We start from the raw sequence: 12456 nt of genomic DNA, 5'->3' as shown, positions 1-12456 counted from the left end.
ACAGCCAGCAGTGCTCCAGTTTTCCATAAAAATTTGCCATCACCAGACACTTTTAGTAAAGAATTTTCTCACAATGTTTCTTTCTATCAGAAACCCTTCTGTCTTCCCTAATTTAGTACCTATTTAAAAGAAAAAGTGCCATGGAAAAGAAAGCAGGACAGTCAGTTCTAAACAGAGACCTCACTAATCAGGGGGAAAAACAAATTCCCTTGAATGCTGAAACAAAGATGGACTAGTGCAAGGGGAAGTAACCTGTGGGGGTGACTTCCCATGAATTTATGAACCAAACACCTTGAGCACAAACCTATGAGAGGGTCTGTCACGTGTGTCCAGTCAATGCAGCACTGCAGCTCCAGCTGGTAGTGGGACTGGATGTAGAGCAGGAGGTGCTGGTAGAATCCTATGCCAGCCACCAGGTGAGTCCTGTATGCACACTCCAGGGTGCTGCGGCTGTGGATGTGCTGGGAGAGGGAAAAGGAGAACATTAATGCAGCCCTGGGCACAGTTTAGGCTCAGCTGGACTGAGTGGGAAGCAAGAGATTGGTTTTGCACAGTTCTGTACCTCCTCCTGCTCAACAGTGCTCCCCCTAGTAGTATTTAGTAAGGGTTAGCATCAAGGAGAAATACTTGTAAAAATAAAATCAATAAAATCAAAGTATCTGGTTAGAGCACCTTAAATGCACCCAGAGCCCTGGAAAGCCAGGAGAGCTGATGGAATCAGAAAGCACTGAGGATCTTTCAGTGATCAACTCTTGTAAAAACAATCAGCACTGATAAAGCCTCTTAAAACAACCACTCTACCTGGAGAGGTCTATCTCATGAAAAGGAGAACACAAAAAAAAAAAGCAAATTCTGTTGGAATGCCCTCTGCAATGGCAGGTCCCTCAACAGCACATGAGTGCTTAACTGCCCACTGCCACACAAAGGCACAGGGCAGCCCCACAGGAATCTGAGAGTGCCCAGCTCCTCCAAGAAAATGAAGCTTTGAACTTTGCCTCACCCACTGCACAGCTAGAGACCTTCTCATGCCAGAGCAATAGATACCTGCCTTTTTATTTGTTTTAATGAGCTGGATAACTTCATAGTAAACCTTTCTCCAGAGCAGTTCTTCTGCTTTTCTTCCATAATCCACTGGATGCAGGAACATCAGCTTCACACACAGCTCCCTCAGCCTGGGACAGAGAGCAGAGCATTGTCAGTGAGTCCTACAGCCTCAAACACAGCTGCCACTACAGAAGCACAGAAGAGGAAAATCCAAATCCATTACAAGGGCTGAGCCAGGCCATCTGCCTGGATCACTCCCACACAAGAGCACCAGGAAAAGCAAAATACTTAAAGCAGTGCTCTCTGGGCTCAGCTGGCCATCAGTGACTTCCTGAAGTGCAGCAATGACAAGAATTGGCTTGACAGCTTCAAAAGTTGGTAAGAATAATCCTCCTTGCTCAGCAACCCCGACCCCTGATAGAAGATTTTACACACGTGTAAGAAATTTCTGCCCCACAGTTTTTATTACAAGGAAAGAATTGGCCAACACAAAGACAATTTATTTGTATCAATGATATCCAGGAAAACCATGGATTGCATTGCTCAAATACAGGTCTGAAACCCAGCCTCTGCTTGCAAAACCTGGAAGGATCCCAGGTCAACAGGTGCACTACAAACCAAATAAACATTAAAACTGCAGATTCAATAGCTCCATGTGCTGCTTCACAGGGATTTTCCCCAGCCAAACCCAAAACACAAGCATGCTGCCCGACTTACTTGTTCCTCAAGCTGATGTTCTCTGGCTTGAACACATCCTGGTAAGCTGCCTTATTGCCAAGGATGAGATCCAGCCGGTGCACGGCCTCAACCACGGCCCTGCATGAGAACCAAGAGTTTCAGGAGAGGAATTCACCTGGGATCACTGCACATCACAGAGTCTGCAAAGAACCACACTGGCCTGTTCAGTCCCACTGTCAGCACACTGCCCTGTACCACCACACCACACACACACTGATCTCCTTTTTGCACTCTATTTGAAGGAGGTTATGGAACACAGAAAAAAGCACAGTTACACACATTATAGGAATTCTTCTGCAGGTGCCTGTCTGACTAAATACATCAATTATTTCTGCAAAATCAGAAATGTCTCTGGACTCATTGGCAACCTCAGCAATTAAACCTGCTATACCTACATTCAGATTAATTTAAATGTCTTGAACTTTGTGATTAAAAAAAATGGATTGAATTCTAAAAACTACTGTTTTAATGGGGTAAGTTTTAATGGTGTAAGATTCAAACCTCCACCAACTCCTGTTTTCTTACCAATCTGCCTACAAAAGAAGGCAACACAAGTCTGTCATTTACCAAAACTTCCTCATCTTTGTTACAGGGATTCACTGGTTGAACCCCTGAAGTTCCCTCAGTGACAGGTAACAGATATTCAAACCCAGCCTAAAAGAGGAAATTTGTTTCAAGGTTTTCTCCCTCAAAAGACAGAGCGAGCAACCTCCAAACCTTTGAGCCATGCAAAAAATACTTTGGTGAATCATTGCCCAAGACCCTGCTCCTGGAGGAAGAATCCCACACTGGGTATAAATCTCAGACACTCCAAAGTTTGTAGCTGTGAACAAATCACAGCACAGCTCTGAAGGCTGCAGTGAAACAAAGCCAGGACTTTCAGCACCATTAGTGCTGAACCTCACCAACAGCTCAGGGACAGCTCAATAAAGCACAAGAACTGTCAACCCTTCCTGCACAAGTGGTCACCTCCAGCCTCTGCCTTTGCTCTGCCTGAATCCAAGGTCACCAAAGCTTCTCCTGAAGTTAACTTTCCCCAGCTCCCAAACCCCAGTGGTCCTTGTTCTCCCCCTCAGCTTCAAACCTACCCCACCCACGGCCACTCCTCATTTGCTCCAATTCCTGTCCCACCAAGAGCTGCTGGAACAAGGAGCTGCAGACAATCATGATGTGCTGGGAACACAAAAGAAGGCAGGAGCAGAGCAAACTCCCACCAAGCAGAGCAGAGAGGGGCTGCAGCCAGTCTGCTGCCCCTCCCAAAATCTCCTGCAGGTTGGGAACTCCCACATCAGACTCACAGCACCTCACAGAGACTGAGCCTGCACTGCTGGTGGACAAATGGAGCACAGGGCACCCCCAAACCAAAGCCTGCAAGCCCATGGTCTGGGAGATTGAAACCACCACCACTTCCTTGAGAACTAAAGATGTTACAGCAAAGTAACCAACAGTTTCCTACACCAGCACGGCAAATCTCTCTTCACAAGCTCACTACACCCAAAGGAAGCCCCCTGAAAAAAGGCCCAGGACACTCCAGAGCTCACAGAGAAAATGTCCCATCTCCTGCTATGCCTCTCATTCAAGGTAAAGAAATCTCAGTTGTTTCCAGAAACCACAGAAACTGAGAGGAAAAGGGAATAGAAGCATCTCATGCCACACCTTGGGAGAACACCATAGACTTGAACCAACTTCCTACTGAATAATCATGAAGAAAATCAAGGAGATAGTAAGAATCACACAAAAAATCTTCCTTGAGAACTAAAGATGTTACAGCAAAGTAACCAACAGTTTCCCACACCAGCACCTTCCCAGCAAGGCAAATCTCTCTTCACAAGCTCACTACACCCAAAGGAAGCCCCCTGAAAAAAGGCCCAGGACACTCCAGAGCTCACAGAGAAAATGTCCCATCTCCTGCTATGCCTCTCATTCAAGGTAAAGAAATCTCAGTTGTTTCCAGAAACCACAGAAACTGAGAGGAAAAGGGAAGTGTGGGGAATAGAAGCATCTCATGCCACACCTTGGGAGAACACCATAGACTTGAACCAACTTCCTACTGAATAATCATGAAGAAAACCAAGGAGATAGTAAGAATCACACAAAAAATCCTGTTATGTTCTTGACATCCAGCCCCTCCTACTCACTGCCCTCTTTCTCATACGGCCTGAAGGGCACTTGCAAACTCTGACAGCTTCATACCCTCATAGCAAGGAAAGAAGCAGATAAAATACATTTTGGTTTACAGGTAACAGGCACTGAGAGTGCAGCATCCCTGCAAGCTCATATTGGGACAATCCAAAAAGCTCCCAGTTTAGCTTCCCCACAAAGCACAGGCAATGCACATCTCCTTCCTGTAGCCTGGGACTGCTGGCCAAGCTGTGGCTCTCAAAGTCCCTTCCAGCACACAGGAGCTGACTGGATTCCTCTCAAAGGGTGAGCAGAGGAAAGAGGAACTGCTGGTTCATTTGATTCCCAGAGAGAGAACTACAAATAAACTCCAGTTATTGATTCCTGACAATACAGGCAGTAAAGCAGCTGTAAAGTAACATTCTGTGAGCAACAAATCTCAGCTGTGTGTGAGCTGCACGTGTCCATGACAGCCCATGTGGGGAATGATCCCAGTGGCCTGCCAAATGAGAAGTACAGAAATGTTTCCTTCTAGGGACAGAAGGGTATCAACTTCCCCTCAAGGTGGCCCAGAGGGCATCTGCCATACAACCTGATTTTCTACAACAGCCCATGGATGGGCACACGCACACATTTGATATTTCTGCTGTTCTTTCAGTGTTTGTAAAGAAACAGAGCTCGTGAGCAGAGAGCAGCAAGGCTGACACACTGGGATGTGGTTCACCAGCCCTAAGGGCTGAAACATTGCCTTGTCCACATCCACACAGGCCCTGTGGTGCTGCTGCAAGAGAAGGATGCAGGAGCAAAGCAGAATCTGTGACAGCTGGCAGTTCCCTGCCAGGATGCCACAACTGTGGTGCTGAGGAAGGAGGATTCAGTGAGGACAAAAGGGACAGGAGCCAGCCTCACTCCAGAAATGCTGGGAAACACCAACACAGGTGCTATGGACCATGCACTGCTGGAAATGCACTTTAGCATCTGTGCCCTCACTGGCCCAACACCAAGGGTTGAACTTTCCCAACTTTCCCTAGCAGTTAAGAGCACAAATCCTATCCCAGGACCCATTTTTGCACCTGCTGTGTTTAAACATTGCTTTCAGACAGCATATCAGAGCCACAAAGGAGGCACATCAGATGCCAGTCTATTAAAGGAAACAAATACAGCACATGGTGCCAAGCAGGGTGGAAACAGGCCAATGCCAAGTGCTCTCGAGCCATGCAGACACTGATCTGTCCCTTTTCCTCCATGAACAGTCTGGGATGGAGCAGGACAGCAGGGAGAATTATTTGTCCCCTCTGTTTCTTTATTTAGGACATCACTAAGAGGCACAGTGTCTGAGGAGTAAGATATTATTAAGAGAAAAGACCTGCAAGTCATTTAGCTGTGCTCTGGCATGTGTCAGTCCACAAATCACACTGCCTGGAACAGGCTCCACACAGCCACAGCAGCACTGAGTCCACGAGCTAATGGTTACCCAGAAAGCTGTAAAATAAACCTGGTCACTTTATGCTACAACATGCATTGTAAAAGCACACCCACGATAATGCAGCTGCCACATTCCAAGGTGAAACCTGGGAACTGTCAACCTAGAAAGACTTGGAAAAATCTAAGTGGTGCTCTATGAGCAGCAATGGGCACCCTCATCTCTGACAGGACACTCTGACAGCCAACATGCTGCCAAGGACCCTGGAGACCTGAGCTCAGCTCCCACAGGCTGATCCCATGGGATCGCCGTTTAGAGCTGGGGCATTCACGCATCTGTGACTCAAAGGCGCCACTTAGTGTGACAGTCAAGAGCTCTCAGGCCACACTCAGCACACAACGGGCAGCTTGGGGGGCAGGGAATTCCAAATTCCTCTCTGTTTCAGCCTGAAGTGGGAACTGACAGGAGAACGTTCAGGTGGGAACTGCTCAGAGAACTGTCAGCTACAGAGATGGAAATTTGCGGCCACTGCAGGCACTATAAATCCTGTGCTAAAATCACAATGCTTCCTCCTCACTAAAGGAAGAGGGTGGTTCTTTTTCTGCTGTAAAAACGCTCCAAAGCAACCACACACCTTATTCTGCTACAAAAATTCCAAGAGAAAACAAGCCCTCCCTTGCAAGGATGACAATCCCTCATCTGGCCACAGGCTGTTCTCTGCAGCAGAACGTGAGGTTCCACTTGACAGATGAGCTGAGCAGCAGCAGGAAAACAAAGCAGAGCAGGTCTGGAACCACGACAAGGATGGTTTCAACAGAACCCCTTCTGTTTTGCAGGCAGAAGCACACACATGGTGCACATCCTCTCCAGGCCTGTCCCACACTCTGCTGCTCCAGCTGGAGATCACTGCAGGTGTCTCAGAGCAGCAGCAGCAGACACAGAGCCCCCAGCCCGAGGTGCTCCAAGGCAAAATAACCACCACCCAAAGCTGCAATTACTGGTGGGGAGGCAAAACCCTGCCCTGCTCTAGAGGAGGGCAGGCAGTGAGGTGCCACGAGGTGCAAGGACACAGCCAATGTCAGCAAGACAAAAAGAAATGGACCCCCATGTAAAATTCATCTCTTGTCTCCATCACTTTGCTCATCTTTGAGACCTGCTGCTGGAACTCCTGTGGATCTGTTGTACTGATAGGGTACCCGAGCCAGAAGTGAACAATTTCTGGGCTGCCCTCACAAAACAGGTCAGGAGCAGAGCAGAGGGGGCCTGAGCTCACCAAGGCCAGCAGGAGTGTGGAAATGTGGGACCAGAGTCCCAGGGAATATTAACTGGAAAGATCTGCAGCTGGAGCTGTGCTGTCCTCCACACAGCAGCAAAGTGCCCCAGCTCACACTCCTGCTTATCACATCCTCTCCTCCAGCACTTCTCACATAATCCCTGCCTACTGCCAAAGCCAGGGACACCCTCTCCAACTCCCCTCTCCCTGGATGACCCCACATCTCACCTTTAGCCCACTGTATCCTAACAACTCCTTTCCACTCAGCCCCCATCGTTCTCCCTGAATCCCACAGAACTCCTTTTTCCACCTCCCATGTCCTTACTCATCATCCTGGTGTCCCCTTACCCCTGATCCCCTTCCTGCTCTCCCACCTATCTCCTTCCCCCATCTCTGCATTCCCCCATCTGGCCTGGATCTCCCACAGTCCCTTGGTCTGATTCATCTGACCTGGAGCCACCAGACTCCTTTTCCCCACTGCAACCCCTCCATGTATTGCTTATCCCCTCTGGATCTCATACAACTCTCTTCCCCACATTCCCTTTCCCTGGTCTTCCCTAAACCTCCTCCTTCTCCTCTCCCTTTGCACTGCATCCTTTCCCTGGATTTCCTCACAACTTCACTTCAATCTTCCCTAAATTCCATCATCTCCTTTCCCCACCTTCTCTGATCCCCTGTGCCCTTGTTCCCCCAGTCTCTCCTGGATTCCCCTGGATTCCAGAGGCATCCCAACCCCATCCATCACTGCTGTTACCTCAATTCCACCATCTCCTTCCTCAGTCACCCGAATCCTTCACTGACAACTCCCCCATCTCCTTTCCTTCCATCCTCACTGACAACTCCCCCATCTCCTTTCCTTTATCCTCCCTATATCTCGCCAACTCCTTCACCCTGGTCCTCCCCAGCCTGGCCCGACCTCCCCCGCCCCAATCCCCTTCCCTCCCGTCACCCCCAGTCCCCGCCGGACCCTGCCCAGCCCCATTCTCCCTCTGCTCTCCTCGGGCACCCCCTGTTACCCTCCCTCCCCAGATCCTTCCCCGTCCCCCTGAGTAACCCCCTGACCCCCTCCGCTCCGGTTCTCCCCAGCCTCATCTGGAGCCGCCCCGGCCCCTTCCCGACACCGGGTCCCTCCTCTTCTCGGCCCCTCCATCCCCTCCGGCCCCTCTCCTCACCGGTACAGCCGCTTGGTGTGCAGCACCTTGGCCTCCGGCTCGCCGCTCTCGCTGGCGGCCCCGCCACCCTGGCTCATGGCGCCCGCGGCGGGCCCGGCCCGGCCCCGCGGCCCCTCAGCACCGCCCGCGCCGCCGCCGCCGCCGCCCCCGGGCCCGCTCGGCCGCCATGGCTGCCCCCTGTCCCTCGCAGCTCTCGCGAGATTTCCCGCGGCGGCGGCGGCGCCGCGCCGGGCGGGCAGGGCGGCGGCGGGGGCGACCTCGTCTCGCGAGAGCCGCGTGAGAGCCGCCCGCACTTGGTGCTGGCAACATGGCGGCGGCCGCCTCACGGCCAGGCTGAGGGCCAGGGCGGGCCCGGGACCCCCTGTCCTGAGTCCCCTTGTCCCGGTCGAGGGCTGGAGCAGAGTCCCCTCCGTGGCTGTGGGGCCGGGAGCGGGGGGAATGGCGCAGGAATCCCTCCCTGCTCTGGGATCCCGCTGTGCCGGGGGTCCCGAGGGACCGGCCAGGCACCCGTGCGGGTCCTCCCCCAAGTGGTGTCTTCAAGCTGAACCTTCTCTCTCACCTTTTGTACACATAACTATGCCGGCACGTAACTTTTTCTAATTTCTGTAAGAAAAGTTGCTCAATAAAATAAAAATACTTGGTATGTCCAGCATTGTGTTAGGTGACGCTACATAAATATTCTTTATGTGGGCTGGGATGTGTATTAGACGTGTATTTTTAGACGTGTATTTTATTTTTATATAGATGTGTATTTTTAAGGGTTAATCCTTTGTTAACGGGGGTCCTTTTTCGGGCTGGTGCTGCCCAGAAAAAGGTACCTGGACATCCATAACTCTTTGTCTCTATTGTCTCATATTGTCCTAATTCAATTTGTCCAAATTGTTATTACTCTAATTGTATTACTATTTTTATATAACCATTTTATTACTATTAAACTTTTAAAATTTTAAAAACAAGTGATTGGCGTTAACAAACGATTAACCCTTAAAAACAACAGCCTGTTGCATATTCATACACCTCATACATGATGCATAAATTCCATTCAAACACAGGATTCTGTCTGGTCATCATCAACTTCTTCCTCTGAATCCTGACAGCACTTTGGAGGTGGGAAGAAGTTCGTTTCTTCTGACAAGAGGGCAATAAATTCTTTTTCTCTGAAAGATTGAGGTGTCCTGTGGCTGCTATCTCGCTGCGAGTCCTTTCTTTAGAAAAAGTATCCTACACAGCATCGTTTCTATTTTAACAACTTTTATAACCTAAAACTACATTTAACACAAGAGAATGAATACAGCATTACTTCCTAACACAACACATATAATATTCATTTCAATATTTGCGAAAAGCCAGTCATAAAACACACGCATTTTTTCACACGCGCATTGCCCGTACGCGCCTGCCACCAACCCCAGCTTTGTGCTTCACACGGGGCCGGGACGGGCGGAGCTCCCGCCCCACCTGAGCCGGTCGGGCAGGTTTGAGGTGCGGAGGCGGCTGGGATCGCGCAGGGCCCCGCAGAGCTGGGGATCCATGGAGCTGGAATCCCCCGCGGCCCCTGGCCTGTGCCCGAGTGAGTGATGCGGCCAGGGGAAGGGGCTGGGGGCTGCGGTTGGGGCTGGGGGCTCCGACTGGGGCTGGGGTCCCGGATCGGGTGCTGGGAGGTGTGGGAGGCCTAAGAAGCTGTTTCAGCCTTTCTTCCGTGTGTGGAGCTCAGAGGAAGCCCTAAGTGGCTCCGTGCCTCAGTTTCCCCACGCCCGTGGGCTCCTGAGGGTGCAGGGATGAATGGGCTTTGGTTTTGCTCCAGTCTTTTCCCATATAACCTGTTGATAGTTAAAATCTGCTTATGGATTATTGGCAGTTCGTTGGGGAAAAAATCTCAGCCCTCCACTGGAAATGTACTTGAGTGAGAGTTGTGAGTATCTAATTCATATGGCTGCCAGGTTTTGTCAGAGTATTTATTTACTTAGGGCTGGTTAGCTCTGTCTCCAGCAATTCTAGGAAAAAAAATCCCTTCCTTCAGTTTGGACTTGAGCACACTCAAACAGATGTTTTGTTCAAGTTTTCTCCTTGTCAAACTTCTGGACAAACTTAAAATTGTTGAGGAAAGAGAGAATCTACTTTGATTTTCTCAGTTGTAATACTGCTAAGATAATATAAATTTGCTCTGACAGGCGGGACACGTGGGACAGGGCAAGAGGCAAGGTTCTCCTGAAGGGTAACAACATGGGAGCTCTGCCTGTGCCTCCTGCACCCATGGAAGGGCACCCTGCAGCCCCTTTTGCCCACCTCACATCAGCCTCAGCTACAAGAGGCAGCAAACCTGGCCCGTGCACGCTGTCCCCACGGTTTTGGGGAGCAGCCAGGTCACCTCTCCCCAGGGCTTGGCCGGTCCTGGCCCAGGAGAGAGCCACTGAGGAGCCAGGTGTATCTGTGCCCCACCAGAACCCCCGGGATGTTTGTTCAGCAGGGGAAGCAATTCCCAGGCTGCCCCCGTTTTGCAGCCAGACCTGCACCTCCAGGGTTCACCTGGGAGGGACAGAACCCGACCCCGCTGCCAGGGGACACCAGGCACTGCTTTCCCCTCCTAGTGCAAGGACAGGTGGGTGTTGGGGGCTCCAGGAGTGCCAGTTTGCTCCCACTTTGTAACTGGGGCTGTGCACGTGACCCCAAGCCTCTCATTTCTGATGTAAATTTATCTGTCTCTTTTCCCCAGGGTGAAAGCAGAAAGGACAGGAACTTTGTCCCCTCTGAACACCTCAAGTGCAGGCAGCAGTGTTAGCAGCCCCTGGCTGCCTCCCTGGCAGTGTGGAACTGAACACTCTCATGGCTGCTGCAGACCCTGTCCTGCCCCCTGAGGAGGTGGCTCTGCTGGACCTGGGGAAGGTGGCCCTGGACAAGGTGCCACCAGCCCCAGATGAGCACCTGGGGGACCCTGATGCCACCCTGCCCTGGGACCAGAGTCAGCACAATGCCCAGGGCCAGCTGGAGCTCGTGGAGACCAAGAAGCGCTCGAGTCCTGAGGGGAGCCGTGAAGACCCAGAGGAAGCTGTTCCCACCTGCCCCACAGTCGAGGCTGAGGATGAGGAAGCTCCCCAGCTGCCCGTGATGGCATCCCACGTTTTTGTGCCCATTGACCCGCAGTGCATCGAGCAAAGGCCCCTCAAGCAGAAGCAGCACCCAACCCCACGGCCCCGGGAGGAGAGCAGGGGGGATGTTGCCCCCAGTGTCCCCCCCAGTGACAGACCCAGCAGCCTCCACCACAAGCAGGTCTTCCTCCCCCCCGGCCCCTCGCGCTACAGGAACCCGCCGGGCTTTGAGGGGCGCGTGGCCAAGCCCCCGGCCGAGGGCTCGCAGTGCCCGTGTGCCAGGGACTGTGGCACTGATAACCTCAAGGCCGTGGCAGCGGTGGCAGGGGCCCTGCTGCTGTGCCCTTGCCTCCTCTATGGAGCCTACATCTTCTTGCCCTTCGATGCCCCGCTGCTGCCCACCGTCAGCGCCCGCCTGGTCTACACATTGCGCTGTGCCACCTTCGCCACCTTCCCCATCGTGCTGGGTGAGCCACGGGCTGGGGCCTGAGCGCTTTGCTCCGGGCTGCAGGAACCCTGGGGCTGAGCTCTTTGTGGCTCTGTTGCTCCCCACCAGGAGCAGCAGATGGGGGTTTTTTCTCCCCTCCTGATGCTCCCCAAACCCCGCCATGGCTCCTCTGGGCACGCACTGAGCCCCTCTCTCTGTCCCTCAGGAATGATCGTCAGCGGCATCTCCCGCCTCTGCTCCTCTGCCCTGGAGCCCTTTGGAGAGCTCCACAGGGAGGTGGAGATCCACCGCACTTACGTCTCCCAGTCTGTCCACCTCTTCATCCTCTACTTCTTCAACATGGCTGTGCTGGCCACCTACCTCCCACAAGAGCTCCTCAAGCTCATCCCACTGCTCACAGGGCTCTTCGCCATCTCCAGGTAAGGGGCTCCTTCACCCCAGGCTCTGCCAGTGCCAACACCACCCCTTGGAGCAAACTCCCACTCTGGCAGCAGCTCACCAGAGCCAGGAAGGGTTCCTCTTCCTACAGCAGGGAAATCCTCACTGCTCAGAAGCACTGAGTGCCAGCCCCATAGCATCACCTTGGCTCTCAGCCCGCACCCTCTGCCTTCTCCAGGTTGATTTTCTGGATGTCCTACGCCATCGGCCGCTCCTTCCGTGCCTTTGGCTTCAGCATGACCTTCCTGCCACTCCTGGCCATGCTGCTCTGGAACCTGTATGGCATGTTTGTGCTGGAGCCTGAGAACCTCCTCTCCCTGGCAGCGCCAACGCCCGAGAGCCACCCCAAGGAGAGCAGAGCTAAACTCCGCCACTGGGGCTGAGGGAGGCCACAGGATGGGCTGCCTGGATCCGATGGGTTTGAGCTCCCTTCGTGCCCTGCCTCAAGAGTCCTGACAGCTCAGGGGTGCTGGCAGATCCTGCTGGGCCCCTGCTCCCTGCCTGGACACGGGGAGGTTTTGCTGGGCCCACAGAACCAGGCTGCAAACCCTCTGCACCAGGAGGCTCCTGCTGCAAGGTGAACAAGAGCAGGACACACCGAGCCCTGTTCCCTGGGAATGGGTGGGATTTGCTTCCCCTCCTGCTGGCACCAGCTTTGCCCAATAAAGCCCTTCCCAAGCAGCTCTGTGGCTGGTTTGCAGAGGGTGAGTTAA

At 52.5% G+C, this 12456-nt stretch overlaps 2 protein-coding genes across 3 annotated transcripts in view; one reads left to right on the top strand and one right to left on the bottom strand.

Annotated features, from left to right (window-relative positions):
- SMG5 (SMG5 nonsense mediated mRNA decay factor) overlaps window positions 1–7972 on the bottom strand; it is a 28939-nt gene extending 20967 nt beyond the window's left edge. For both annotated transcript variants that reach the window (XR_011684410.1, XM_071456970.1), the window contains exons 1-4: window positions 7772–7972; window positions 1762–1860; window positions 1049–1172; window positions 305–461 (exon numbers count right to left, since the gene is read on the bottom strand). Coding sequence is in view for 1 of the 2 variants with exons in the window: in XM_071456970.1 (XP_071313071.1) it covers window positions 305–461; window positions 1049–1172; window positions 1762–1860; window positions 7772–7848 (457 nt within the window). In the remaining variant the exon portion in view is untranslated. The remainder of the gene's footprint in view (window positions 1–304; window positions 462–1048; window positions 1173–1761; window positions 1861–7771) is intronic.
- Window positions 7973–10503: 2531 nt separating this feature from the next.
- TMEM79 (transmembrane protein 79) lies at window positions 10504–12126 on the top strand. Its single transcript, XM_071417021.1, has 3 exons — window positions 10504–11324; window positions 11511–11724; window positions 11922–12126. Exons 1-3 carry the CDS (start codon window positions 10595–10597, stop codon window positions 12124–12126), a joined length of 1149 nt encoding a protein of 382 aa, XP_071273122.1. The 5' UTR covers window positions 10504–10594.
- The last annotated feature ends 330 nt before the right edge of the window (window positions 12127–12456 follow it).

Source organism: Agelaius tricolor, unplaced genomic scaffold, assembly GCF_023055355.1.
Source record: "Agelaius tricolor isolate 1412-34295 unplaced genomic scaffold, bAgeTri1.0.p SCAF_66, whole genome shotgun sequence".
Lineage (NCBI taxonomy): Eukaryota > Metazoa > Chordata > Aves > Passeriformes > Icteridae > Agelaius > Agelaius tricolor.
This window is presented reverse-complemented; position numbering and strand designations above follow the sequence as displayed.

Excerpts from the sequence above, each read along its gene's own strand:
- TMEM79 (XM_071417021.1), top strand. The coding sequence starts at position 10,595 with ATGGCTGCTGCAGACCCTGTCCTGCCCCCTGAGGAGGTGGCTCTGCTG. Across the intron at positions 11,325-11,510 it reads CACCTTCCCCATCGTGCTGG|GAATGATCGTCAGCGGCATC; the intron begins GTGAGCCACGGG and ends TCTGTCCCTCAG. Across the intron at positions 11,725-11,921 it reads GGGCTCTTCGCCATCTCCAG|GTTGATTTTCTGGATGTCCT; the intron begins GTAAGGGGCTCC and ends TGCCTTCTCCAG.